This window comes from Aythya marila, assembly GCF_965140915.1.
Source record: "Aythya marila genome assembly, chromosome: 11".
NCBI classification, from domain to species: Eukaryota; Metazoa; Chordata; class Aves; order Anseriformes; family Anatidae; genus Aythya; species Aythya marila.
In genome coordinates, this window is record NC_139052.1 from 9,325,187 (window position 1) to 9,349,854 (window position 24,668).

The 24,668-nt window shown below is 53.4% G+C and overlaps 1 protein-coding gene across 2 annotated transcripts in view; it reads left to right on the forward strand.

Moving 5' to 3' along the window:
- ARID3B (AT-rich interaction domain 3B) overlaps positions 1–24,668 on the forward strand; it is a 30,425-nt gene that overhangs the window by 844 nt on the left and 4,913 nt on the right. For both annotated transcript variants that reach the window (XM_082768731.1, XM_082768730.1), the window contains exons 2-7: positions 827–1,493; positions 9,407–9,478; positions 10,977–11,049; positions 22,251–22,434; positions 23,541–23,800; positions 24,023–24,280. In XM_082768731.1, the coding sequence (XP_082624857.1) occupies positions 915–1,493; positions 9,407–9,478; positions 10,977–11,049; positions 22,251–22,434; positions 23,541–23,800; positions 24,023–24,280 (1,426 nt within the window). In that variant the 5' untranslated portion in view covers positions 827–914. The remainder of the gene's footprint in view (positions 1–826; positions 1,494–9,406; positions 9,479–10,976; positions 11,050–22,250; positions 22,435–23,540; positions 23,801–24,022; positions 24,281–24,668) is intronic.

The window sequence follows — 24,668 nt, forward strand, 5'->3', positions numbered from 1 at the left end:
TGTTCCGGGGGGCAGCGGGGAGACCTGGTTCAGCGGCTCCTTGCGTTGCAAAGCTCGGCGGGGCCCTCCCTGCCAGCAGGACGAGGAGTCCGGCAGAGGCTGATGGCGAGCAGAAGTGCAGCCATCGGAGCTCTGTGTCTTTTCTGGGGGGTTTTGCCTGAAAAGAAGCCTGGTGCTGGCTCAGAATAGGGTTTCCAGGGCGTTTTCCCCAAGAAAATCGGAGTGGGAGCGGAGGCAGGAGCTGCCCCGTGCCCTGCTGGGGGTTTTGGGCTGCCTTTCCTTACCTTGGGGAAAAAAAAACAACAGCTAAAAATAGTGTTTGGTGTTGGAAGCGCAAAGAAAGGGGTGAAACAACGAAAGCATTAAAGACCCGGGAGAGGAGCGGCCCACGATAAAGCCTTGCACGTTTCTTGATAGAAATATGGTGAGATCAGGGCCCGGCCGTCTCCTTTTAAGGCAGTGTTTTCAGAAGGAGCGAGCCCCAAACGCTAAAGCCAGTGTTTCAGGAGCGATTGCTGAGCAGGCAGGGGAGGATTGCGGGGGAAAACGAGCGGCTGGGCCGGCGGACAAAGGCATTTCAGCTGCTGTCCTGTCCGCAGGGCACACGAAGCCGAGGTTCTAGCAAATGTGTTCGGCTCGCAAATACAATTAAACGGGCCGAAAATTGAATGCAAGTTTGAGCCCGGGGCTGTTAAACACGGAGCTGATTGTTTCACGGTCTCCTGCACAGGAAAGAGTATTGGCTTTGCACTCTATTTATCCTCTTCCTGGGGAAAAGATGAAAGCGGTTTATATTCATACGGACAAATATTTGCCTCTCTTTCAGATTCCGCCCGTCTCCCAAGGCCGGGGCTCGAACCCTGCCCGCTGCAGCCCCGGCGCCCCCCTCTCTTCCCAGCCATGCTCCGGGCGGGATGAAGCTGGAAGCCGTGGTCGAGCAGCTGCAGAAGCAGCAGCAGAAGCAGCAAAGCCCTCTGCAGATGGATTCCAGGGAGCGGCAGCAGAGGCAGCTGCGGGAGGCCCAGCTGCTCTACACGCAGCAGCTGGCGGTGCAGCAGGCAGTGCTGGCAGCCACGGCCGGCCGGCCTTCGGGCGGCTCCAGCGGGGCTTCCCTGGGCAGAGGCCCGGCCGGCGCCGGGGCCGCGCGGGCTTTCGACGAGAGCAGCATGAATTCGGAGCCGGAAGAGGAGGAGGAGGAGGAGGACGAGGAAGAGGAGGAAGACGAGGAGGAGGAGGAAGGCGGGTTGGAAGGCGGAGATCTGGAGGACGGCGCCGATGTGACTGGGAAGGAGCCGTGCTCCGCTCTGAAATACTTCCACGCTCCCAAAGCCGCCCAGCACAACCAAAGAGTGGCCTCGACCTCCAACCCTCCTCCGGCCGCGGGGCACCCGCGGGGACAGCAGGGCAGAGAAGAACAGGGTAAAGACACTGCCAAGCAGCCCTACTCCGGCTCCCCGGCCACGCGCTGGAGGTTGGACGAGCAGCTCAAGCAGGTGAGTGCTGCCTTCGGTCCCTCCTCCCTCCCGGGGCCGTGTCTGCAGCCCGGCTGCTGTGGGAAGGGGGCAGGAGCTGGGCAGGAGCAGAGCTGTGCTTCCCCACTGCATTCCCCTTGTTTTTTTCTGAGGCCTGCAGCTCAGCTCGCTTTGCAGGTGCAGGTTTCGTAGCTCAATGCCAGAGGATCGGTGATTTCTTTCTGCTATAAGCAGGTGTTTCGGGCAGTGCAACACCTGTGGGCTGTGTTGGTGCAGAGCTGGCCTGCACAGCCTTTTGGGGACGTTTCCAGCATCTGTACCTGTTCAGAAATGGGGCTGAGGGGCTGCGTGGCTTCAATTAAAAGAACAAAATGAAGAGTGGGCTTTACCTGTCCTCTCCTACAGGTGTTAGCCCGAGCGTGAGTGGGGTTAGGTTTTCAGATCATTTTTTGTCTGAGCTCAGAAGCCTCGTACGGACAAAACCAGATCTGTTTTCTTTCCCTCCTCCCCTCTTGCAAACACGATGGGGTAAAAAGGCCCGAGCTGCGCAGCGGCGGCTGATAAACGGTGAAAAGTCTGCTGCTGGTCGCACACACGGGATTATTTGCTTTACACTTTCATGGGCAGTGGTTTGAGGGGGAACTGTTAAACCTCCACAAGCCTTACTACTTCTCCCAGCCTGCTCAGAGCCCGCTGCAGGCTCCTGCCCTGTGGTTTCTGTACGCTGGCTTCTCCAGAAGAGCTGCCCCGAACGAGGAGCTGCTGTAGGGAAACGAAGGGTGGCTGTGTCAGTTGGGGCACAATCACTACAGAAACTCCTTCAGGATTTGCTGGATTGTAATGGCTGACAAAAACTTCCTCTTTTGGGCTGGGGAATGCTGGGCAGGACTCTGGTTTCAGGGGCTCAGCCTCAAAAATACACCGAGGCTTCGGCTGTTTGTGCTCCTAGCCTGGCGGGTGCCACCAGGGATGGCATCGTGCTTCGTGGCAGTTCTTGCCTATCTTGTGAGAGTCTGTGAGTCGCAACAAATTGGCTCGGGAGGGTAGCTCCAAGCGTGTTGTGGCAGAGCAGCGCTGTCCGAGCTGTTTTCCACCTGATGTGCCATGAACTGGCGCTGAGGCAGCTGCTTCGGCCCAGATCCGTGGCATTTCTGCAGCCATCGAGTGTTTGCGTGGTGGCTGCAGCCTAAACTACTCCGACTTCAGGCCAGTGTGGTGGGGAAGGAGAAGTGCACAAAGCTCTGGGAAGCAAAACTTAATCCTTGCCATGTCAAATGGATCCCTTTCAGTACAACAGGTAAAGAAAGGAGCTGGTGAAACTTGTGGATGTCAAAGTCCTGGAGGAGCACCAGCCCCGCCGCAGCAGCTCCAGGGGTGGGAAAGGGTGGGAGAGGATGGCAGGAAGCGGGCAGGCTCTCGTGCTGCCCCAAGGTCGATCTGTTCCTGGCCCTGAAGGTGGAGTGCTGGGCTGGAGGGGCGCCTGGTGTGCCCCAAGGTGTCCCCGTGCCAGTCCTGCAGGTGAGCGGGGCCGTTGGGGTGCTGCAGCGCGCTCCAAAGGCCCCGTCGAGGCTCATATTCATGCTGCAGGTGAGGTATATTCACCTTGAGGAGGGTAAATATTGCAGCTCAGCTTGTTTGCGTTCGCCAGCGCAGCCTGCATACCAGGGAGTAAAAATTTAACTGCGGGACCGGAGCCGGGGAGCTGCGAGGAGGTGGGAATACCCAGGCAGGGGGGCAGTTTGCTGCCGGGACTGCAGAGGGGGGACCAAAACGTGCCTGCGGCTGCAATCTGCCCCCGTAAAATCCTGTGCTCCGAGCTGCAGCACGCTGCCCAGCTTCAGGTGTTCCATTTGAGGTGTGTACCTCAGAGGTACCCGGCTTTTCCTTTTGTTTTCCTGTGAAATGGTTGATTTTGGGCAGGAAAATCTGGGTGAGATGCAGAAGGGGCTGCGTTCTGCGGCTGATTTCCCAAAGGGTTCCTCCCCTTGTGTGTTTTTTTTTAAGCTGCCGTTGAGGCTGGAGGCGAATAACCTGCGAGTTTACGCTGCTCCCAGCTAGGTCTGCCCGGGGAGTATTTGTGGTATGCGTAATGGCTGCTGCTCGCGGAGGGGAGAAAGTCACTCCTGTTCCTTCCTTGAGCGTGACTCGTTCCCCCAAAAGCGACGTCCTCGCAGAGGAGCACATCTTGAACGCGTCAGGCTGCGGCTGCCCGGGAGGCACGCGGCGTGGAGGTGGCAGGAAGGTGGAGGGAGGCTCCCGGGGAGGCGAAGCCCGGCTCCATTCACTGCCGGCCAGCCAAGTAAATAATTGTACGACAAGCCGGCAGACAAAAGAGCTGGCTCAGCTTCTGACCCAGGGGCGGTGGGAATCCCGGCAGCACAAAACACGGAGGGAGGGAGTGGACTTGCTCGGCGGGCCGAAAGCCGAGCAGGGGGTGTGCTCAGCTCGGCCCACAACCCCTGCCCGAATCCAGTGCCGCTCCCACGTCCCTCCTCGCAAGGGCGCTGGGGCCGCCCGCCTCTCCCCGAAGAAAAAGCAGCTTTGAATTCCCCCAGGTGAAAACTGGCAGCTGGCGGGCTGTGGGTTCTCGTCCTGCGGTCCCTCACACAGCTTGGCAGTGGTTTAGGTTACCGGGGAGAGGCAGGAGGGGCAGCACCCCGGCTCCTGTCTCTTTGCTGCCTGCCCAAACTCCTTTTTCCCACCCGGGCTGGTGCAGCACGAGCGGTTTTGTGAGGCTGCTCTTCCAGCAGGCAGTTAGTTCGTGCATTCCTTCGCGGAATGTAGAAACAAAGGCAGGGTTTTGAGGCACCAGCTGATATCTCGTGCCCTCCTAAACGCAGAGAGGTAAAGTCTCAGTAAAGCACGCATCTGATTTCAGCCTAGCTCCTGCGCTGTTTTTTTCTAGGCTTGTCTCACGTTAGAGCCTCCGAAATCACCAGTCACTCCTGAAAATCCTGACCTAAACTTTTACAGAGGTCACGCTGTTGATTAAGAGAAGTCAGCTTAAAATAATTACTTGGCTTTTGCTCTAGGCACGAGTGGCTGAGATTCCATAACCTGAAGTATGTGCCTCGAGTGCCGCGCGTATCCAGGTATTGCTCGGGAGACACTCATTAATCCGCGGGGGGTGAAGGTCCCAGGAACAAAAAAGCTGCATCTGGGGCAGCTCGTTTCTTGCCTCCTGCTTATTTCAGAGATCCAGGGCCCAGTTCAAGGGCTGATTCAATTTGAATTCCCGTGGGTCACCGTTCTTTAACGTTGTAGTGGAAGGAGGGTTCCCCATTGCCAGGTGACGGCCAACATTTGGTTTCTCGTGTATTAACAGCTTTGTTCTGCAGGAGCAGGTTGTGGGTTTGAAGTGGCCGATGGCTGCTTCTCCTTAATTCGTGGTGTAGGTTTGTTTTGGCAAAGTCTTTGTCCCTGGGGTAGCCTGCTTCTGCTGTAGCAACTGAACTGGGGTTTGTATGGATCTGCTGCTTAAAGAGCAGCATCAGTGGCTGGGGCTCGGCTTAGAAAAGACACCAAAATAACCAAAGAACAGGGGGGAGAGGAGAACCAAGAAACCATTGTGGTAATGACCACAAGAGCCAGGTTTCCAGCCCTGGGTGTGCGTGGTTGCACGCTCCCAGGGACTGAAGATGTCCCTGGCTTTCAGTGCTGCAGTGCAGAACCCGCGGTTTGTGCTCGAAAGGAAAAGGGACCTGCGGGCAGAAAGCAACAGGGAAGGTGTCTGTCTGTAGGCAGCCTTGAAAAGAAGTCTCACGTGCCCATCTGCCTTCTCCCTGGCTGGAAGTCCTGCAGTTAGCTGCTGCTGATGCCACCCAAAAGGGAGAGGCTGGCAGGGGTACAGAGTTGCCTAAATCAGCAGGTGAGGGCATCCCGAACCCGCTCTGCTGCTGCCCGCCTGGGACATGGCTTGAATCGGGGCATTCCCCCAGATCCTCGTCTCATGGGACAAGTGCACAGGATTCATCGGGGCTTCGCTGCGTAGCAGCAGCTGGGCTGTATCTGGCAGCAGAGCCACGGGGTAAGGAGCTCATTTATATCCTGGGGAAGATGCGGCTCATTTTTGGGTTCATTCAGGCACTAAATTTATCCTCGGGAACAGTCGCAGCTTGTCTTCCTGGTGCCAATTTGTAGATATTGAGCTGACAGCGGAGATGGTAGGTGGCAAGAGCTCCAACGTGTTGCATTCTTCTGCTTCTGCTTTCTCACTTCAGGGTGGATCTGAGGACCTCTCGGGTGGCGGTGAGAATTTCTCTTCCCATAGCCATGTTAACGCCGAACGCGCCTCCTTGTCACTTGGGTTGTGGTTAACTCGGAGTGTTTGTGAATAGGAGCCCTTCACAAAGAGTCCGACTTTTCCTTTCGGGTGAGGAAATAGATTCCTGTTTTGCAAGTAATTGTGTCGGGGCTGCAGTCGCTAGGTTGAGGGAGCACAAAAGAAACTTTATAAAAACGGGTAATTAATCTGTTAACTCGGGTCCTTTCTTCCCTTTCCTTTCCCATCCTCCCCGCCATTCCTGACATCACTAAAATGTTTTCAGCAACCAGCTTTGAAGCTGGAGATCCTGAATTGAGCTCTGTTATTAGGCGGAGTGGGAAGGGTTTATTCCAATTCCAGCAGGGCTTTACCAGGCGGGCTGTGTCCGCAGTAATTATAACTCAGTGCTCCACGCTTGAGAACTTGCAGCTCAGGGCAGTAGTCCTGATCTTATCAGTGTTTTGTACTACAACAGTTTGCTTTATAATAGCATCTGTTTCACTTCCTAAGGCTTAACTCTACCCACAAAAGGAATTTCTGTGGATTCCCTGATAATCCTGAAATTGCTGCCCCTGTACCTTTTCATTGACTCGCTGCTTTCGGTTAACCCAGGGGGTGAGGGAGGGGCTCGCTTCTCCACCACCACACTTTGCCAGGTCTCTACGTGGAGATTTCGGCAGCTTTCTGGCCTGAAATCCACATCTAGGCTGCAGGTCTGCAGTGGAGGGGCGCAGACTGATTTCTGAGTTTCAAGCCAGGAGGATTTCTTTTCTTTTTCCTGCTCAGCAGGTTAGGGTTTACCTTTGGAATGGTTTTGTAGTCTGGTGAAACCTTGGTAGACCAGACCAGCTGAGCCGTTTTGCTCTGTCCCTTAGTATTTCCTTCAGATTTTGTCCCTTAATATTTTGCTTTTACAGAGCACAGTGTCTTGTTGCAGCATCTGAGGGAGGGATGTCCTGCAGGCAGGAGTTCAGGCTGCTTGTTTGTAAGGTTTTTGTCCTCAAAAGGGTGAACTGGACGAAGCAGGAGAGTGTTTGGCGCTCTCCTCCCCGCCTGCTGGGTAACTCCTGCGTTGGAGGAAGGGGTTAACTCTGGCTTTCAAACACGGGATTGGAAACCAAAATTGCTCTGGACATCTGAGCTTCCCTCTAATAAGATATTCCAGGTGGTTGGGGAGTAATCCTAAAATAGCCGCAGATATAATTGCTGCTGAAGGCAGGGCCGCAGCCTCGCGGGGAGCACTCCGGTGGCCCCCGAGGTGCGCCTGGGCGCGGGCTGCTCCCTGCCCGAGCAGTGCCCGGCTGCTCCTCCTGCCTTTTTTCTGCAAGGAACTCGGGGTAAACCCATTCCCGTGGTGACTGGGAGCAGTGGGAACGGCTGTTTGTCAAGCACCACAAATTCCCTCGACGCCGGGCGGTGGAGGGAGAGGCAGGGCTTTCCCCAGAGAGCGAGCTGCCTCTCCGCGCGGTGTTTTTTCCTTCCTGCTCCTGCTGCCTGCCTTATACAAAGGTCTTTTAATGACTTGTGAGGATATATTGATTTCTCAGGTTCCTGCTGCTCGTGCAGAAGGCTTCTCAGCACAGGGCAACTTTGTTTTTCTAGGAGGAACGGAGAGGAAGTTTGATACCCACGCTTCCTCCGGGCTCTGTCTCTGTGCAAAATGTATTTTGTGCTCCGAGTGCAGCACCCGCGGCACCTTCAGGGGGCTCTTCGTGGGTTGCCCTGCTCCAGTTGTGCTCAGGTCTCTGTTCCAACCACTGCCACTGCCAGGAACCATTTCCAGCCTGTAATAAAAGTAGCGGGAGGACTGAAGATGCTCGTCCTCAGCTGCTGATGCCACCTGCAGTCCCTCACCTCGGATCACTCCATGTCACGCCAGGTGACAGCCAATTTTCTGGACATATGGCAAAACACGGCCAGCTTTAAGCTCCTTTTCACTAGCTAGGGTGGGGGGAGAACTACATCTGTGCTCCCAAACACCTCCCGATGGAGGTACGTATGTTCTGCTTACTTTGTGCATCGACCCTTCACCTTGTGCCTTATTCTAACCACCTTTTCTTCAAAGAAAACAACAAAAGAGCTCCTGAAGAGGCTCTAATCCCATGTGCCGAAATTTTATCAAGTTCAAACCCGCTGGCAGTGGAGAATTGTCTTCTCAGAGCTCCCTTCTCTTCTCTCGTCCTCAAATGTAGTGGAATAAGCTCTCAGCATGACCTGAGTTCCTGATGAAAACAAGTGTTTGGCTTCTGGAGCACCCTCTTTAGGCTCTAACACCGTGAGCAGGGTTGCCCTGGGGATTTATAGCCAAGCACCAACTTGGGAAGAAGGCAGCTCAACCCTCTGAGAGCCATTTTGCCTTGGGTTGGGTAAATTCAGGGATATAAAATAACTGCTGCCCTCTGAAGAGCTTGTTTCCTGCTCTGACTCTTCGCCCAGGTTTGTTGATCTGAGTTAAGTCAGTGGGGTTTTAGGAGCAGCTGGATGTTACCATAATTGGCAAAGAAAAAAAGCAAAACACCCATGTTTTTAATCTCTGCTAGCAAAGGACACCCCCGTGAATCCTCCTGCGAACAAAACCGGCCTTCAGATCTCTTCCTAGCGAGGGCTGGGAATTGATCTGCTGTAATAAACAGCTGACATAACAGAAGTGGCAATAATCCCCCATTAAATATCTCTCAGTTGATGGGACTCGCTGGATAATTGACTTTCCAGCAGGAATTACTGGCTCAAACTAAATCAGCAGGCATTAGGGCGGCTCACTGCAGTGGTTTTAAAGGGGGAAATGTGGCTTTGGCTGGCCTTGACAAGAGCTATTCATCTTTCTAATTCAATGGACGTGTCACAACCAGATGACTCGGAGGTTTCGGGTATTGGACCACCTCTCTAATTCACCCGCATTTTCGTGCCGGGGCCTCTCGCTTGCTTCAGCTCTCTCCTGCCTGCTGCGTGTTTGTGGGGGCAGAGGGTGGGCTGAGGCGCTGTGCCAGGTGGAGGTGGCTGCGCTCCATCCTCGCGGGGCTCTGGAGCACATCCTGTGTAAAGTTTGTGGTTTAAAGATGCTCGGGCAGCTGGCAGGGTCGGTCTGCTGCTCTCAGTCCTGCCACGCAGCCAGGGGCCGCCTCTGCTGGTTTCCAGCCCTGGTGCTGGTTGCGGGATGATGCTGAGCTACCAAGCACAGCGAGCCTAACCAGAGGAAGCCTTTTAATGCCTAAGGAGAATGAATCTTTATCCAGCAGAGCTGTGTTTCCTTTTCTCTGTGGAACAGCCGGATTCGGCAGCTTGCAGGAGTGGAGGTGCTGGGGCGGAGAGGAGCGTTCCCTTGGAGCATCTCCCTCTTTCCCTTTGGCATACTCGGGTTTTGGCTTTGCAGACAAGCCAGGAGGGCAGAAGGGAATTTCCAGGTGAGCAGGGAGCAGGTCCTTCGTCTGGCTAAAAGGACAGAAAGGAGAGCTCTGTGTGAGCAGGGGATGGCTGGGTAGCACCCCCACCTTCCAGCGGGGGCTTTTAGCACGTACGCTGGTCAAAGCTCTTTCTAGTTTCTTTGGTCTAAGCCATTCCCTGCCTTTGCGTGGTGTTGTGCCCATGAATGTGTGTCTGCAAGCTTTCTGGAGTTGTCCCCAAAGCCTTTCCCTGGCACCTCTTTCAGCCTCTCGTTCCTCTCTCCCCCTAGAACGGCAGCGTGACCTGGAGCGATGAAGGTGACGGCTGCCGAGGAAGAGAAATTTCACGAGACTTTGCCAAGGTCAGTGCGGTCACAGGGATTGGGGGGGAGGGACTGGCTTTGGGGTTTTCTTCCCCTGAGCTGTGGCAGAAGACGACTACTGAGCCCTCACTGTTTTGAGGGCTCAGAGTTGGCTGGTTTGCCTGTGGTCTCTGGAATGGAGCCGGAGCTAAGCCTTGTAACCGGCCTTCTCATGCTTAAAACCTTGGGCAGTACTTTCTCTGGCTGGGAGAAGAGTGTTTTGTTTCTGGAACCCCATTCGCACTGTGGTAATAGATCTGAAAGTGGCAGCAACGTGTCACATCAGCTAGAGGAATTCATTTTGAACCGAGGTGCCTTTCTGAAAGGGTGCAGCTAATTGCTTCACAAACACAGCGGCGTGTTTTCTTCCCAGGGCTCAGTGTGTGAGCAAGCACAGAGCTGCACAGGAAAAGCACCCCAAAGCCCCTCTTCTTTTGGGCTAGATGAGTACTGAGCAGTTAGCAGCACCTATAGGCACTCTGAACTACATTTTTCTCCCAGTGAATCTTCTGCTTTTCTGTTGATCTGGTTCCCATGAGTAACTACAGCCAGCAAAAGGTTGCATGGAGTTCTGTTGAGTCTTCCTCAATGCAAGCAAGAAGGAATTAAAATCTGCTTTACATGCAGCATTGTCTTCTGTCTTGTTCCTTATCCTCCCGTATCTCGGTGGGACAGACTGCAACCCTGTCACATTGTGGCCTCACAGGGTTCTTGACAGGTGAAAATTAGATTTTCTGTGCAAGAAGTGATGCTTGTGCCCGTCCCTTCTGGAAAATCAGCAGGTAACAGCAATGTGCTGCGCCTCTCCTTTGGAATAAGCTTCCTATGGAACTGATGGCATTTTGAAGCGTTTTGGTAAAACAATTTCAGCAACAAAGTGTTTCCAGGCTGATTGTTCCTATTGAGGCTTTTCTGGCTTCTTTCAGAGCAGCCTGTCCTGCCAGGCATTAGTTACAGGGAAGCTCTGTCCTTTCACCTCCCCCTTCCAAGGGACTTGATTTGTCACTTAGGTGACAATCCCCGAAGAGGGGAGTTATGAGGCTAGGAGAAGCTGCAGAGAAGTTTCCCACGCAGTGCCCCAAAGGTACAGACCACTAACCTGCCCTAACCACTGTTGCATTCCTGTTGGTTGTCTCATCTCTTCCCAGCTTGTCTTCATACATATAGCTTCTCTCCCCTTTGCTTTCAGCTGGTTTCAAACCCTGCTCTGCAGCAGTGCTTCCACTACCCGAGTTAAACCCTGTTCCCTTCCAGGTGCCAGTCTGCACGGCCCCTGGACAAGTTCCTGAGGGGCTCGGAAAGGCAACAAGCCATGAAGTGGGTCCTCAAACTATCACTGTCCACTGAAGAGCTCAGGAGTCCATCCTCATTTTGCTTCCTTGCCTTTCTTTCCCCCAATACAAACCCCAGATGATCTGCTGGAGCAGGCTAATGCTGTTACTTCATCTGTTTCCTTGTGGACTGTGCCTTTATTTTTATTTTTATTTTCCCCTTCCAGCTTTATGAACTGGATAGCGACCCTGAACGGAAGGAGTTCCTGGACGACCTCTTCATCTTCATGCAGAAGAGGGGTGAGTGAGCTTTTGTTGGAACTGGTTAAGGGAAAACAGGGCCGGGGGGTTGCCCCAGCAGGCTGACTCCTTCCCCCCTGCATTTGAAAGAACAAATCCAGCCCTTGAACTTGCAGATCAGATGGAAGGGCAGGGTAAGTGTCGAGATATTTACCTTGGGAAATAAGGAGCTCAGCAGGACAGAACTCTTGTGCCCTGTAAGCTAATGTCACAGACGGTATTTCTGTTCCCACACTCCCACCTAGTACTGAAAGTGTCCACGCACCAAGAGCCTGAGCGACCTGGTTCCCCCAGGGTTTTTGAAACGAGGCTGAGTACCACGGGGGATTTTCTGGTCTCCCCTCCAGAATAAGCTGCTCAGGTGGCACGATCACACATCTCCTGTTCTGCTTCCGTGGCATGTGGAAGCCAAGTGTGAATGCCGTCACACGCCGTACAGAGTTCACAAGCTGGGGCCTGGAAAAATAGATAAAGCCAGGTTTTCCTTCAGATTCACAGCATGTCAGCTTTCCACGTAGTAACGCCGTGTAACTGAGTGCGGGAGCAAACAGTTCAAAACAGTTCTCACATTCCTGCCTACGGTGTCAGCAACTCGTGTCTCTCCTGGTTACAGGGATGGTGCTGCATGTGTGAAGCAGCTTGGCTGAGATACCCTGTCTTTCCAGCCCCTAGATACCAAAGTTGAGTTCCCTCATTACAAAGTGTTATAAAATAAAAAAGTAAAAGGTGCGGTTTCATATGAAACAAAGGATGTGAAGCTGCAATCAACGGCACTGTTTCATGTCATGGTTTTATTTCAAGCTTTATTGATGGTTCAGAACCTTCTGTTGGTTGAAACACCCAGGGGCTCTGAGTGTGTGTGTCAAGGCACTGAACGGCTGCGGCACTGCCAGTGTGAAGGGGCAGCGCTGAGCTTTGCCAGGAGCTCAGTGAGGGGCTTTCACATCTGGGGCTTCCTACAGGGTGCTTTGTTAGCACTGACCTTGGTGGACGTGCCCATGGAGGGAGCTGATTAGTCACCTGCCTCTGAGTGTTTCTGGTAAATCCTTTGTGGTGCTCTTTTCCTTTACCTCTCCGAGCATGCCAGGCCAGTCTGACTTGTCTAACAGAGATTTCTTCTGACAAAAAGCACTAAATTGTGCAATGGGCCTTTTGATTGTTTCCCAAAAGTGCTGAGTTGTGAAGGTAAGTGTGAAGAGCAGACATAAAAGGGGCCCTTTGCTCCCTGCTGGCACAGCACGCAGCGTGCTGGACCAAACGAGCCAGCTCCTGTGCAATTGGAGGGGGGCAGCCCTAGTGCCACCAGCAGTGCTGTGCCCTGAGAATCTCATAAAGTGTAAAGATGCAGGATCAGTCTCGTCTATTTGAAGATTACCTGCTGGCAGGATTGGAGCTGGAGTCTTGTTTCCAGCTGGTATTTGAGCCCCGAATCTTTGGGATGCATCCCCTTCTGTGCGTGACTAGACCACCAGACCCGCTCAGCTATTCAAAATGGGAAATCCAGGCACAATTATCCCAAGTCCTCTTCCTCTGCATATCTTTCTCCCTGGCGTGGCTGGAGCTAACAGCTGGCCTGGTGAATTTTAATCCAGGAGCTTGAGGTTCCACTTCCAAGTCGGTTAAAGCCTGGAGCTGGGTGTTGCTGATATTTTCGGCTTTCATGTGCAGAGGCATAACCAGGCTTAATTAGCTGACTTGCAAATGTTAACCTGAGCTCACATATTGATGCAAGGGCTGGGATGACTGACATCCTGGACAATCTGAAGGGTGTGATTGGCAGCAATAGAAACCTCCAGATACCCAGGGAGAAATCTGCTTAATACTTTAGTGTCTCCTTCCTATTACCTTTTAATTATTTATAATTGACACCTTCCTGGTGCAGGGGCTGAGCTGGTCACCAGCTGGCTGCTGTAGGAGTTCAGCTTTTAATCATCTGGGCATTTCCAAGTGTATTTGTTTTCTGGAGGCTCCCTTGTTTTCTTGCCCGCGAGAAGGCTGGAAATGAAATCGAAGAGCCCCACCACCCGTGGGGGAGAGGCGGAGTGAGCTGCCAGCTTTCTGCCAGAGGGTCTGGAAACGTTTGGCCCTGCTTGGGGAAACTGGCTAGATCGCAGGGAGTGGGGCAGTTTGGGGCTTATTTTGTATTCTGGCCACCCCCAAAAGCAACAGGAAGAAGGAGGTGAACTGCTTTAGGTTGATAGGAAAACCGAGAGGTGTGTGTTGAAGTGAGAGGCACCTTCTGGCTCTGGTGGGAGCTGCTGTGCCTAACTGCAAAGTAAACCTTTTGCCCCCCTCTCAGGGGCTGTTTTGTGCATTTATTTGCCACGTCTCCTCTCCCCACCGCCCTCTGCAGCTGCACTGTGTTTCTGTAGGGAGCAGACGGGCTTGCCCACTGTGTGCCATATTCTGGTGTGTCCCAAAATCTGGGGGCTTCTACAGCAAAGCTATCACAGGGTGCCATTCAGACTTCAACTTCTGCTCCTCTCACTTTACATCCCTAAAAAGCAACCCCAAACAACCGAGGCTGAGCAGCTGCCTTGCTCTGAAGGGTCCTCCAAAGCTGGGTAAAGCTGAGGCCTCATTGCACCTGAGAGCCAAGTGCTGTGCTTCTTAGCTTCTAGGTGTGAAGAGCTGCTTCATTTGCACCTTGTGTCTGAAGGGAATGGAAGGCAGCCCCGCTAATAAACGCTGCTGGAGGAAAGGTGGGGATTTTGCTGCCATCAGGGAGCATCCGGAGCGCTGGCCCTTGCTTGGGGCTGGTGGAAAGCACGGGCTGCTAGCTGATGCTGAACCAAAAAGCCTGATGCGAGAGAGAAACGCAGATCTCAGGAGCTCCTGAGTAAGAGGAGGGATGAAAAGATTTGGCTGTTGGTGCTGCCGTTTGGAATGTACCTAGAAATGTGAAGCCATGAAACAGGCTTAATGCAGATCAAATGTGCAGGTCTCATCTGCCTCTGAGCACAGCAGGTTGTCGCTGAACGACCACAGCTGCAAGCGATAAAATGGCCCTTCGGTGGCAATAACGATGGAAGGGGGAGATGAGAGGGAGGCTGTAACTCTTCCTTTGTTGGGCTTTTTATTCCCCGTGTGGGGTTGGGCGAATGGGCCCCACCCTGGCGGTGATTGAAGGGGCAGATGGGGCGAGGAGGGGACACCAGGGCTGGGTGCGCGGCCCCCTGGGGACCCGTCCCACGCCACGACCGACCTGCTGCAGCTCCACGGGGACCACGCTGGGTTGCTGCATCCCCGCTCCCTTGCTCAGCTCAAGCCAAAGGCTCTTTCCTCTCTGAGCTCCTCCTCCTGCACCGCCAATCATTTTGCAGCACTCGTGTATCCGAAATGAACGGGGAAAGAGGGTTTTCGAGTGCCAAGGCTAAAACATTAACGCAGGAACTAACTCTGGGAACGTCTGTGGCGAGGGACGTGTCGTGAACCTGTGCAAAATGAGCTTCTCACGCTGTGGGCGTGGATTCCTTGGCACGGTAGATGTTTGTGGTGCCTCTGAAACTCCTTTTTTCCGTATCGCAGCCCTCCCGGAGGAGTGCTCGTGGTTTGTGGAGCAGCGGGTTCAATAACACAAACACCGAGCAGCCAGCTGGGCGACTTGGTGTGCTCAGCTCTCAGTGCTCGAGAGGAGCACTTCATCTTCAGGGCATCTTCCACTTTTCAGACCTTTCTTACCCTGGGGCCATACCTTGAAGCTAAATTTTGGCTGTCTTTGTGGGATAAAAGGTGTAGATAAGACAAATAGCAGAAAAACATCGATATTAACCCTGTAGTGTGCTCTGGGCAGCACAGCTAGCCTGTTTAGTCCCCTAACAGTGAAGGACTGTCAGTGGTGTGATTCTTCCTTGTAGCAGCCAAGCTATCACCGAGCTGAGCACGTTCCACTGGCCAGGACAGAGCTGGAGCAGCAGGACTTGCACCCCTGGTATCAGCAGCGTTCGTGCAAGAAACTCCTCTTGAGAAAAGGTTTGATGGGGAAGAGATCTAACTGCGTGCTATGGCGTATTAGGGAGGGCTCCCTTTCATGGGAAGCTGTTTTGTTCATTTTAAGTACCGCCTTTGTGAGGAGCTCATAAAACGTCTCCGATTGTACAGCTCTACTAATTTTGTTCAAGGTTTCTGCGTGACCTTGGTTTTCCCAGATGGCTTGACCATTCTGGTTTTTTATGTGTATATACATAGAAGGGGCTTTGTCAGCCTGACCGCGTGGTTTTAATGTTTTCCTGCTGTTGTATGCCCTGCACATTTTAGATGTGGAAATGCAACAAATCCAGGGTATTGACAAAAGCATTTACTGATGGGTTCTTTTATCTTTAGGCCAAGTGGTGTTTATGAAATGTTTGTCCAGGGAATTCTCTCCGTCCCAGTGATTCAATTCTGCCGCTTTCTTCCTTTCATCCTCTGGAGATATTCTGAATCTGAATTAAGCAGTGCAGCTCTGTAAATGAGACATCAATAGACATAAATTCTCAGCATCCTCTGTTTGTGCCGGCTGCCTAACGCTGAGCTGCAGCAAATGCTTCCCCAAATAGCAGCCGGTGTTCTGCAGTGGAAAATTCTCACTTGAGGCACTGCACCAAGCCCAGCTGGAGCATCTCCTGCCTGAGCCACCCCTCAGCAGAGCTCTGGTCTGGATGCTCCAAAGCAACCAGGCAAAGTTCCTGTCCCCATTAACGCCCTCCGTTTGTGCACAGCTACATCTCTGCCTCCTCGCCCTGCTTAACAAGCCTTTACTTCCTCGGGTTTTAGGGGGAACTGATGTTCCCGTTTAAATTCCTCGGTAGCATCCAGAAGACTGTTGCACGGAATGCCTTGCAGGTGACTGAAAGTCTCCACCAGACATGGAAGTTATCTGGGGGGAGTTTACCTGGGCCAAATTTGGGGTAGCTTCCAAGTTGTAAAAAAAAGCAGGTTCTTTCCCATCAGAAGCAAATTTTCCCCTCCTCCTGCTTTTCTTTTTTTTTATGTACTAAGCATTCATTCCACACGTGGAGATGTGAGAACTTTCTCCTTGATTGGGATAAGGCCCCCAGCTTTCCGTTTGGAAAGATCTACAAAATCTTTTCTGGGAAAATACCCAGCATCAGTAACTTCTCAGTTCCAATGCTGAACATCCATGGGTTTTTAGCAGCTGAAATGTTTAAATATTGCTTTAGCTCCATGGAAAACTCAAACTCTTAGTGGAAGCTGTGGTTGTAAATGGGAAAATAGGAGTTTATGTGGATTACAGATTTGTTTCAACTTTAACCAGCATGAAGAATGCTTGAGCAGCTTGGCTGTTTTATTCTGTATTGGACAGGATAGATAAAATAATTTGGTGTGATTGGCTTTGCATGAATCTTTCTGTAGCTTATTAATGTGATCTCAGGCTTGCTGTAGGATTGCCAGTGGGGGATCCCTGAATCCCAGGCGCTCCTGGGCATACAGAGTTGAGTGACGGAGTCAAAGGTGTCGTTCCTCCCTTCCCCTGAAGATTGAGATGTCAAACTGTAACACGTTTCCCCAGAAAACTGGTGTCTGGGTCTCAAATCCTGGACTCCCAGAGCTCTTCTGTATATGGGCGTTTTGTTATGGGTGTTTTAGCCTCCCCCCCTAAACCTGACAGCGTGTTTTCCCAATGATTGATGAACTCGAGCACTTGACCAGCGGAGGTAGCTCAGCACTGAAGAGATGACCCCGCAGATACCCAGCTGGATGGAAGGTGGAACAGTTGGGCGTGAAGATGCTCCAGGTTTTAACTTGGCGCAGCCTGACCCCCTTTATTCTCCCCAGCTGCCCCCATTTCTCTGCATTTCCTCCTGTATTTGGAACTCAACCTCTACCTAGAGGAGTTTATCCGCTCGGTTTGAAGGTCGTACGCCTGGAAACCCCCCCACCACGGCTGTCCCACATCGGGGGAAGAAATCTGTTAGGGTGAGGATATTGGGCTTGGTGCGAGAGCGCCCATCTCCGTGGGGTCTCGGTTTCGGGGGACAGAGGAGCACCCCATGAGGCGAGGTTAAGGCAGCTGGAGCCTCATCCAGTATTGCTGGCTGCCTGTTAGGCTGCCTCCGGTTCGGCAGCCGAAATCTGATAAGGGGCTGCTGTCAGCCTCGCTTACCGCCGAGGGAAGCCGAAACTGATGGGGTTTTGAGGGGTGCCGATAAGAAGCGGGCCTCCTGTCAAATAGAGGGTGATTAATTACCCTCCAGCCTGGCTCCCGCTTTGAGAGGAGTGTCTAATGGTCTGCAGGCTCGCGGATCAGGTGGTGACATTCCCATTGGGAGGCGCGAATGCCCGCTGTGGAGATGCCACGAATGCGAGGAGAGATTAGATCAGCTGGGGCACCGAGGAGAGGAGAGCTTGTTTCCCTTCTGTGCCTACCTTTCCTTTTATTCGAACGCTGACTTAGCCCTTAGGATGGGCTCAAAGCAAGAAGTAAAACCTGCAGGTAGAGGAGCTGGGGTGGCCGAATGCTCCCTGCGGGCTGGGTTTCTGTCGAAATGGGTTTTACCTGCTCGAGCGTGGGGAGATGTTCGCACCAAGTCATTGTGCTGTCTCCTGAAGGAACACCAAGATTTCTTCAAGCTTGGGTTCAAAACTATTCTATTCTTGTAAATCCGCACAGACTAAAAGGAAAGCCTCTTCCTTTTGGCGTCTGGTGTCTCTTGTTTCTTCTGAGTGCTTGCTGGAGACGGGAAGGAGCAGCTCTTCCCTTGTGCAGGGTATCACCTAAATGCCCCCTCTCTGCCCGTGCACTTTTTCACTCCAGAATGTGCTGTATCACGCTCCGAATGTTATTCTGTGGGGTAAGCCTTTGGGAGTCGTGCCTGCTTTGTTCTTTACCTGAAAATGGATACTTCTGAAAGTAAATTGGGTAGGAAAAAAAAAACAACAAACTGGGAGGCGATTGAAAAAAATACTGCTTGGGGCTGGGTATAATTAACTGCTCTTTGTCTCTTGCGTGCAGGACAAGTCGTGGCTTAGGCTGCTTGGTGATGGGGAACTCCCTGCAGTGGGTTTTGCTCAGCCCAAGGAGAGGAGTGAGTCTCTTGGCAGGGGATCTCTGTCACGGAGGGCTCGTAAAGCCGAGGAAATCCCTGCGAACCGGAGGGAACTCATCTTCCATGATCCTGTTACAGTCTTAGGGGGGCAGTTGTCTTTGTTTAACGTCAGTCTGCCTCTTCAGATCTGGGTATAAATCTGAAGCCTGGCTGTGTCAGGATGAAGAGCACGGAAAAAAACACCTTGGGCAGCGTGCCTGGGTGGGCGAGGAAGACTTTGGTCGGAAATAGGGTCCCGTTGAACACAAGGGGAGGCCGAGCCCCCGCACTGGGTGCTGGCTGTCATCAGAGGGGAGCAGGGGAGCAGAGCCTGCGTGTGCTGAGTGCTCAGCACCCCTTCCTCAGATAATGCTTCGTTGCCACAAGATGTCAAAACAGTCACTCAGGGATTATCTGGGGCTCACTTCTTCCTCCCTCTCTTCTTAAAGAGCGAGCATCAGCTTCCCCGTCAGCCTCTCCGACACAGGGGACATTCAAGCCCCTCCATATAAGCCCTTTAGGCTTCTGTTGTGTCTGCCTGAAACAGAAGAAGCTTTTGAAAGGGGTGAAACAGCTTGGCAGAAGGGGCTGCTGTTTTCCCTTGAAGGACGGAGATGTTTATAGCTACAGTCAGGCTTCCTCCAGGGAACCTCTTTATGCCAGAAATCTGAATTGTAGCTGCAGCTGTCTTTCCCTTCCCCTATGGTATGGGCTGGGGGCTGAGTCCTTTTCCTTCCAGTGCCGTTTTGGGGCTTTTTGTCCTGTTCCCAGCCCCTGTGGTAAGCACAGGGGGAGGCAGGTTGGCTGGAGTCAGCAGCCTCTTGCCCTGGGGCTGTGTTCCCACTCTCGGCTCTTTGCTGTGTCCCCTGCTCAGAGCCCAGCAGTTAACACAGCAGAAAGGGGGAACATTTATGCTTGTCCTACAGCTTCTCTTCCCGAGGTCTCCCACGCATATCAACCACACACCCCTTTTTCCAGGGGGCGCAGCCTCCGGTGTCCCCCCACCCCGGCTGCTGCCCTGCAGGGATGCCCACGCTGGCCTAGCTGGGGTTTGGCTGAAAGGACCACGAGTTGTTTCCCAGGAAAACTCCGAGGAGAGGAGCCACCCGTCCTCCCCAGCCCCTTCTGGAGCCGAGCAAGGCTTCCGGCTCTTTGCAGCCGTGCTACGCGGAGCATTTCTGCGAGCCGGCAAAACCCAAGCTTGAAAGTACAGTAAAATGAGTTTGCCATCAAAAGGCAACAAGTCTTACGCTGTGCCCCCGGCTGCTGACCTTTCCCTCTGGAATTCTCCCCTCTGACCTCGGGATCATTAATCCTGATGCTGCCAGATGACAGTAATCCATCACGGCCCCTGACAAGCCTCGCAGCCGCCTGTGAAAGGATCCGCTCGCCTTCAGCATCCAGCCGTCCCATGGCACTCGTTTTTCAGCCCTTCCTGTTGGAGCGCTGGGGGTTTCCAATAAAGACTTTATCGCCTCGGAGCTGGGCTGGGGGAGGAGGGGGCTCCGCGAGCAGCTCGTCCTGGCTTCCCAGCTCTGCTCGCAGGCAGCTGCTATGAAATGGGCCGAGGCGGTGAGGAATACGGGGAATTCACGGGGTGCGGGATGCAAATCACGCTTGGCTCGCTCGTCCCGTGCCCGAGGGTGTTCCTTGGAGTGGTCTCCACCTAAGGGAAAGCCCAGAAGGAAAATGAGTGCGTGCCCATGCGTGAGGATGGAAGTCGTGTCCCTGCTGTAAAATTCTTCAGCCTGCTCCAAGAAACTAAAGAATTAAAAAAAAAACAGGTTTTAGCTTGGGTTATGAAGCTGCTGATTAAATTCTGGGGCACTTCAGGCCGTGGGGTCTGTTTAAAAGAAAACTGCAGGAAGGCAGGGTGTCAACGGGGTGGTAACGTGAGGTCAGCTCTGGGAGCTGCTTCCACTCCAGCTGTGAGCAGGCTCTCAGGAGCTGGTGAAGCCCTTACTTCCCACCCGTGTAGGTAACGTCTGTCACCGGAGCTTTTGGGTAAATTTACGTTTTCAGCTGCTGAGGTGGGGAGGTCTAGAAGAAAGCTAAAACTGATGAGGATAAGTGGAGCATTTTAAGAAGGAGGTATTTAATTTTTCTTCCATGTTAGTGGGTTGAGGAGCCTTACACATGACCCCTTAAACTCCCCATCTGGTCGCTGAACTGAAGTTTCACCTGGACCAGCTCATGCCCTTCGTTAAATGGGACTGGGACGAGTGGGTAGCAGTGGGGTTGCTGGAGGAAAAGGTCTCAATCGTGCTCTGGCAGCGCCCAGGCTTTGCCCCAAATCATTTTCTTGGTGATTTCCCTTGTTGGGATGTTCTGGCTTCCCCCGCTGCCGGGGCACAAACGCTGAACTGCTGCTGAAGGAGGTTCTGGGGGTGGGAAGAGCGAGTCCTAGCTCTGTCTGGGGTCCTTTGAGACAAATCTTCCCCTGCTTCTGCACTGGGAGCGGGCTGGGTGTGACTGGTTGCTGCAGCTCGGCTGATGGATGATAACTTGGGGCTGGTAACATGATCGCTCCCAGCCTGAAACGCTGCTGCTGCCGCGCTCCTCGTCCTCCTCGCGACACGCCGAGACAAAATGGTGCCGGGGAGAAACGAAGTGAAGCGAGGGTTGTGTCTACACGGGCAGACTGGCTCTGGCTGGAGCCAGAAGGCATCCAACAAGCAGGAGCCTCTGCTCCCGCGGGGAGCTGTCGCATGGGAAATGCAGGAAGAGGACCTGATGCGCTGGTGGATGGCAGCTTGGGAATGGCAGCTTCACGGCCAGGGAAGGAAAAAAGGATACGAGAGAGAGAGAAAGTAACGGGGCGCGCGGGGTGAGCCTGACCGGGTTGCTGTTTACGTTTAAGGGTTGGTGACTGGGGGAAATTGAAGGCTGCCCTTTCAAAGCTGAAGAAGTTTGCTGCCTTTATCCGGCATCTCGTTAACCTGTGGGAATTGGTGCCGTGAGCTAATGCGTAATAGGCTTCAAAAAGGAAGGGGGGGGGGAAAAAAATTACACTTACATGTATAATGAGGACATCTGCAGAGCTCGCTGAGCTCCTTTTCACTAACCAGAATAAAACCCATTTATAAGGGCCATAAACTGCTCTGCTCCGGGGCATTAACCGGCTCGCTGGCTGATGAGCAGTGGCAGGAGCCTCCCCTGTGGGTTGGGTATCCCATAATTGTCCATTACGGCATTTTGCCGGCTTTCCTGCACCGGCTGGTGCTGGGCATTGTGGTCGACAGGATACTGACCTCCGATGGACCGCTCTTTGATCCAGGACAGTATTTCCTATGCAAAATAAAAGGCTTGCTGCATCAGCATCTTTTTCCCCTTTCCTCTCCTTGCCGAAATCTCATCGGTTTGACCTTTTCAGACCCTGGAGGGCTGAAAGGCGCAGCCAAAAGGGCCCTATCGGGTTAAAACCGATGGGGACGCAGTCAGTGCAGTGCCTGGGTTGCAGATGCTCCGTTACACCCTTCATTTTTTCACCTGCACCATCCCCACCCTGCAACAAGTTACTGCTCCCGGGTGACATCCCACCGAGGGACACGTACCCGCAGCAGGGCATCTTTTGGGAGCTTCAGAAGCTTTTGGAAATGCTTTGTAAGAGCAGGATCCAGAGCTGAGCGCCTGTTCGTGAGGGAGGACGGAGGCAAATGTGCGTGGAGGGGGGAGATGCTGCCGAGTGTCACGTCCCCTTTTTGTTCGCTCTTCCCGAGCAAATCCTGGGGAGCGAGGGAGCAGAGTTCCAGCGCGTGAGCAGCTCGAGCCGCCGGGCTGCTCGGCCCCTTCCTGAGCACAAGCAATCCAGATTTTATCTGAGATTGCCCTGGGAGCTCATAAAAAATGATTCCTCTCTGCTGCTCCCTCGCCCCTAGGATTGAATAGTCCCCACTTCCCCTCTCCTATTCGAGGAGTTGCTCTTAGCTGCAGGTTATTATTTGTCTGATAATTGCTTTTGCCTACAGGAAAGGATTTTTCATGAAAAGGACGTGCCATGTAGCTACACTTCTCTGGCTCATTTACTCGCCCGTAGAGAGGCCTCAAGTCAGGCTACAAATAGAGTTGCCTGACTTTCCTATTAGAAGGAAGATCGATAGCCCCAGCCCACCAGCCTTCTCGGCCTCATTTTCTCTCTCCCTCCATGTTTTCTTCCCTGCTGTTTCCCTGCAGGAACTCCCATCAATCGGATCCCCATCATGGCAAAGCAGATCCTGGACCTCTACATGCTCTACAAACTGGTGACCGAGAAAGGAGGGCTGGTGGAAATCATCAACAAGAAGATCTGGAGGGAGATCACCAAAGGCCTTAACCTGCCCACCTCCATCACCAGTGCCGCGTTCACGCTTCGAACCCAGTGAGTCTAGAGAGCCTAAAAGCATGGATAGGAGCAGAGCAGGATCTGGGGAGCACAAAATAGGGACTGAGGTGTTAAAAATGAGACTGAGTCCTATTTTGTGGCTGGGGAGGAGCTGATGAATTGCTTTATTTATCCCTCCTCTCGTACCCACAGCTTGCAGTTTTCCCTTTCTATCCCTTCTCTTGTTTTGCTGAGCAGTGATCCTTCCTGAACGCTCTCCTCTTCCCTCCCTACAACCCCAGCACTTACACACCACCACCTTGTGCCCTGGGACTTGAACTCCTCGGGGCAGGAGGGTCTCTTGCTCTGTCCCCCTTGGCACCATGAGCGGGCAGGGGGGCTGCTGATGTGTAGGCATCAAGTATGAGCTCGATCATTTCATGTCAGCACTGCTAAGCTGTGGAAACTTGCATTTAGTGCCTGCCTGCTGTGAGGATTGCTTTTCTGGCCTGCAGTACCTCATGTTGATTAGGCAAGCCAAAAGGAAGAAAAAGTAGAATGAGACGAGGTTGGTAAATTAAACCTACTGCAGAGTTTAAGCAACGAGGCAAAGCAGCGCTTTTTCAGGTGACTAGAGCACGCGAGGCTGGACTCTGGGAATGCACACCCCAGTTAAAATGAAACTCAGTTCTTAGAGCTGGTAACTCTAGAGAGCAGTTAGCTGTTAGATTTTAGAGCTGTGGAGTCCCAGGGAGGGAAGATCCGTGCTGTTCTTCCAGCCTTTGGTACAAACAGACTGCTTGCTGCGAGTTTGTGTGGCAGAATTCAGAGAAAGTGATGGGTTTGGTGCTGCCCAGTACAAATTGGACAAGGTAACTCCTAGGTCACCCTCCTTGCTGGTAAGTGTTGTGGTTCAAGATCTTGTTAAAATTTTAGCTGCAGTGGTATGCAGCCATGTGCTTTCTTCATGAGAGCTGTGCCTCACACCCAAACCACATAACACGACACCAAGTGCAGCAGCAGTCGTGAGATGCAAAGACTCCAAATCTGCAGGGGCCTCAGTCTAAAAGCCTGCCTGGGTGACCCAGCGGGTGCTGCAGCCTGTCGTTCCGTGCTCTGTCGAGAAACCTGCCTGAGTCTCCCTGTGCTCGCCCTTCTCCCAGGTATATGAAGTACCTGTACGCCTATGAGTGCGAGAAGAAGTCCCTCAGCTCTCCCGCCGAGCTTCAGGCTGCGATCGACGGCAACAGGCGGGAAGGCAGGCGGCCCAGCTACAGCTCCTCCTTGTTCAGCTACTCGCCCACCGCCACGGGGCCTCCTTCCCTCCTGTCTCCCCCAAAGATCCGCTTCCCGATCATCGGCGTCGCGCCCGGCAGCGGGACCAGCAATCCTCGCGTGTCTCCAGCAGCAGCTGTCAGAAAAGGTCGGCTTTGCGCCCGCAGCGGAGAGGGTGGCTGTGTCCCGGGCAGAGAAACGCGGTTATTGCACTGAGTTGCAGTTTTGCCCACCCAAACTGTGTGGGATTGGAGAGTAACGGGGCTCGGGTGGGGGAGGATACGCGGAATATTCTGCCTGCAGCCGAGCCTTTGCGTGCCTGCTTTAGGAAGGGCTGCGGGAGAGACTGAGTGACTCTGTCCTTCTCCAGGCGACGGAGTGCCCTTGACCGTGTCTATGCCAAATCGCATCGCTGTGCCGGTGACCTTGGCGAGCCAGCAGGCGACGGTGGCAGCGAGAACGGCCACCCTGGAGCAGCTGAGGGAGCGGCTGGAGTCCGGGGAGCCGCCGGAGAAGAAGGTCTCGCGGATGACGGAGGAGGAGCAGCGGCTCGTCCAGCAGGCTCTGCAGCGCAACCTCTTCAGCATGGCGCGGCAAATCCCCATGAAAATCAAAATCAATGGCAAGGGTAAGCTGCGTCTCGAGGTGCACGAAGGGTCTTTGCAGGCTGCTGCTCCCAGCCCAGGGTGTCAAACACCTTTTGGCCACCTCTGGGCGCTGGGCAGAGGTCAGTGTCACGAAGTTCCTAAAATGGAGCACAGGAACCACTCTAAAGCTAAACCGGAGAAGTGTTTTGTTAGAGTTTACGGCTGCACCTGTTATTCTTTTTTGGGTGATGCATAGCCCAGCCTGGATGCAGATCTGCCCTAAGCATGTTCAGGAAGTTTATGTGGTCACTAAGGTGACTTCTGGAGGGGAAGCCTGGTCCTGTGCCAGGTGCTCAGCCTCTCCAGCAGAGCACGCTTTCCCCAGCCCTGCCCTCATCCAGGGTTGTGCTGCAGGGAGTGAATTCCCGT